General features: G+C 32.9%; 1 protein-coding gene across 1 annotated transcript; it reads left to right on the forward strand.

Annotated features, from left to right (window-relative positions):
- The first annotated feature begins 252 nt into the window (after positions 1–252).
- On the forward strand, positions 253–1,043 carry LOC111381585. Its single transcript, XM_023005378.1, has one exon. The coding sequence runs from the start codon at positions 314–316 to the stop codon at positions 818–820; it is 507 nt and encodes a 168-aa protein (XP_022861146.1). The 5' UTR covers positions 253–313; the 3' UTR covers positions 821–1,043.
- Positions 1,044–1,701: the final 658 nt, after the last annotated feature.

Raw genomic sequence — 1,701 nt, forward strand, 5'->3', positions numbered from 1 at the left:
ATTTATTTTTAACCACATATTTCTCATTGATTTAATAAGGCTCAAATAAGTCTTAAAAATTGTACAAGTTTGAATAAGGAAAATTAGAAAAGTCATTGATAAAAATTATTTTTTTAATAATATCAAGATTTTTTAATTCGCGTAAAACAGGCGGGAGTAATAAATATTCTCACCTGTCGACATCTCTCTCACACTCATCTATCTTTGACCGAAACTTCACGTATGCACTCTCTCTATATAAACCTTTCAAACCCTGCCTTTTTATCTCATCACATTCTCACTCTCTCGCCATCTCTCGCTCTCTCTCCCTAAAATGGCTGAATCCCAATCAAAACGACACAGAGAAGAATCCCATGAACAAGTCTTTGAGCTTGAAGATTCAAACTCAAAGCGCAACAAATCATACGACAACATATTATCCATTCTTGATGAAGAACCAGAGCAAAATGAGCCAAATCAAGAGTTATCAGCCATTTTCTCTACTTTCCAACGAGAACTCACCGGTGACCCATTAGCCTGTACGGCCTCAGAAGCTGAACAGGACCATCACCCCTCCGCCGCCGTGACCACCACAACCTCCGGCGGCGGTGAGTGTAGCCCTAAAGAAGAAGAAGAAGATGATGATAGCATTAAAGTAATTAGACGCCTCCTCGAAGCCTCTGACGACGAGCTTGGAATCCCTAACACTAATAACAGAGTTGATGAAGAAATCAACTCTGGGAATTATAATGCTTTTGCTGCTTCGTTTGATGGGTTCTGGGAGCTTGAAGATGACGCTGCTAATTACTACACTGTATTGCAATCTGAACTTTTCATGTAGTTTTTTAGGGTAGAAGTGAAAAACTATAGAAGTCGGGGGGTTGAAGAGAAAAACAAAAAAAGGGGTTGGGGTGGATTAAAGAAAAATGAAATGTTCGGGGTTTTGTTTTTCATTTTGGTCCCTCTTCTTTTGTAGAATATCGAATGTACCCCTTGTCGTTTCAGGATATTTTGTTGTAGAAGCGAAAGTGGAAAAAATTTATTTTAATCTTTTGGTTTTGTCATTTTCTAACTTACCTTGTTTTGTTTGGTTTGGTTTGGTTTGGTTTTGTTTGATTATGTTTTTTAATATTTAATTTTTTTGTAGATTTTAATAAGTGTAAGTGACACGAGTAATTGAAATAAGGATAAAAACTGTGAATTTTATAAAATGTACAGTTAAAATTGTATGTAACAAATTGGAGTCGAACAGGTGCTTAAGTTGAAGATTGACTTCTTATTGTCAGTAATTTCACATCTATTATTATAGAAAATAAAATTAAATAATTATATAATTGTAAGAATGTATAGGGCCTGTTTGGGTTTCATTTTTTCATCCAAAAAATTGATTTTTTGATTGTTATTTCACTATTTCAGCCGTCATATTTAACTTTTTCTCTCACAGGTGGACCTTACTTTTCTCCTAATGGTCAAAAAATCAATTCTCAAAATCACTCCCAAACAGGCTCATAGTTGAAATTGATCGATTGAAAAAACATGTATTTTCAATAAATTGTATAAGACAAGTTTAATCTGTTTGGCTCCATCAAATTAAAATTTATTTTTCCCTCTCTCTTTATTAAACATATATTTTTAAATAAAAAAAATATTATAAATAAATTTAACAATTGTGCCTTTTTTTTTAATTATACATTTTTCAAAAAATTAACATTCCCTTAATTA

This window comes from Olea europaea, unplaced genomic scaffold, assembly GCF_002742605.1.
Source record: "Olea europaea var. sylvestris unplaced genomic scaffold, O_europaea_v1 scaffold23345, whole genome shotgun sequence".
In the NCBI taxonomy this organism is placed as follows: Eukaryota; Viridiplantae; Streptophyta; class Magnoliopsida; order Lamiales; family Oleaceae; genus Olea; species Olea europaea.

Coding starts and splice junctions, on each gene's coding strand:
- LOC111381585 (XM_023005378.1), top strand. CDS start 314: ATGGCTGAATCCCAATCAAAACGACACAGAGAAGAATCCCATGAACAA.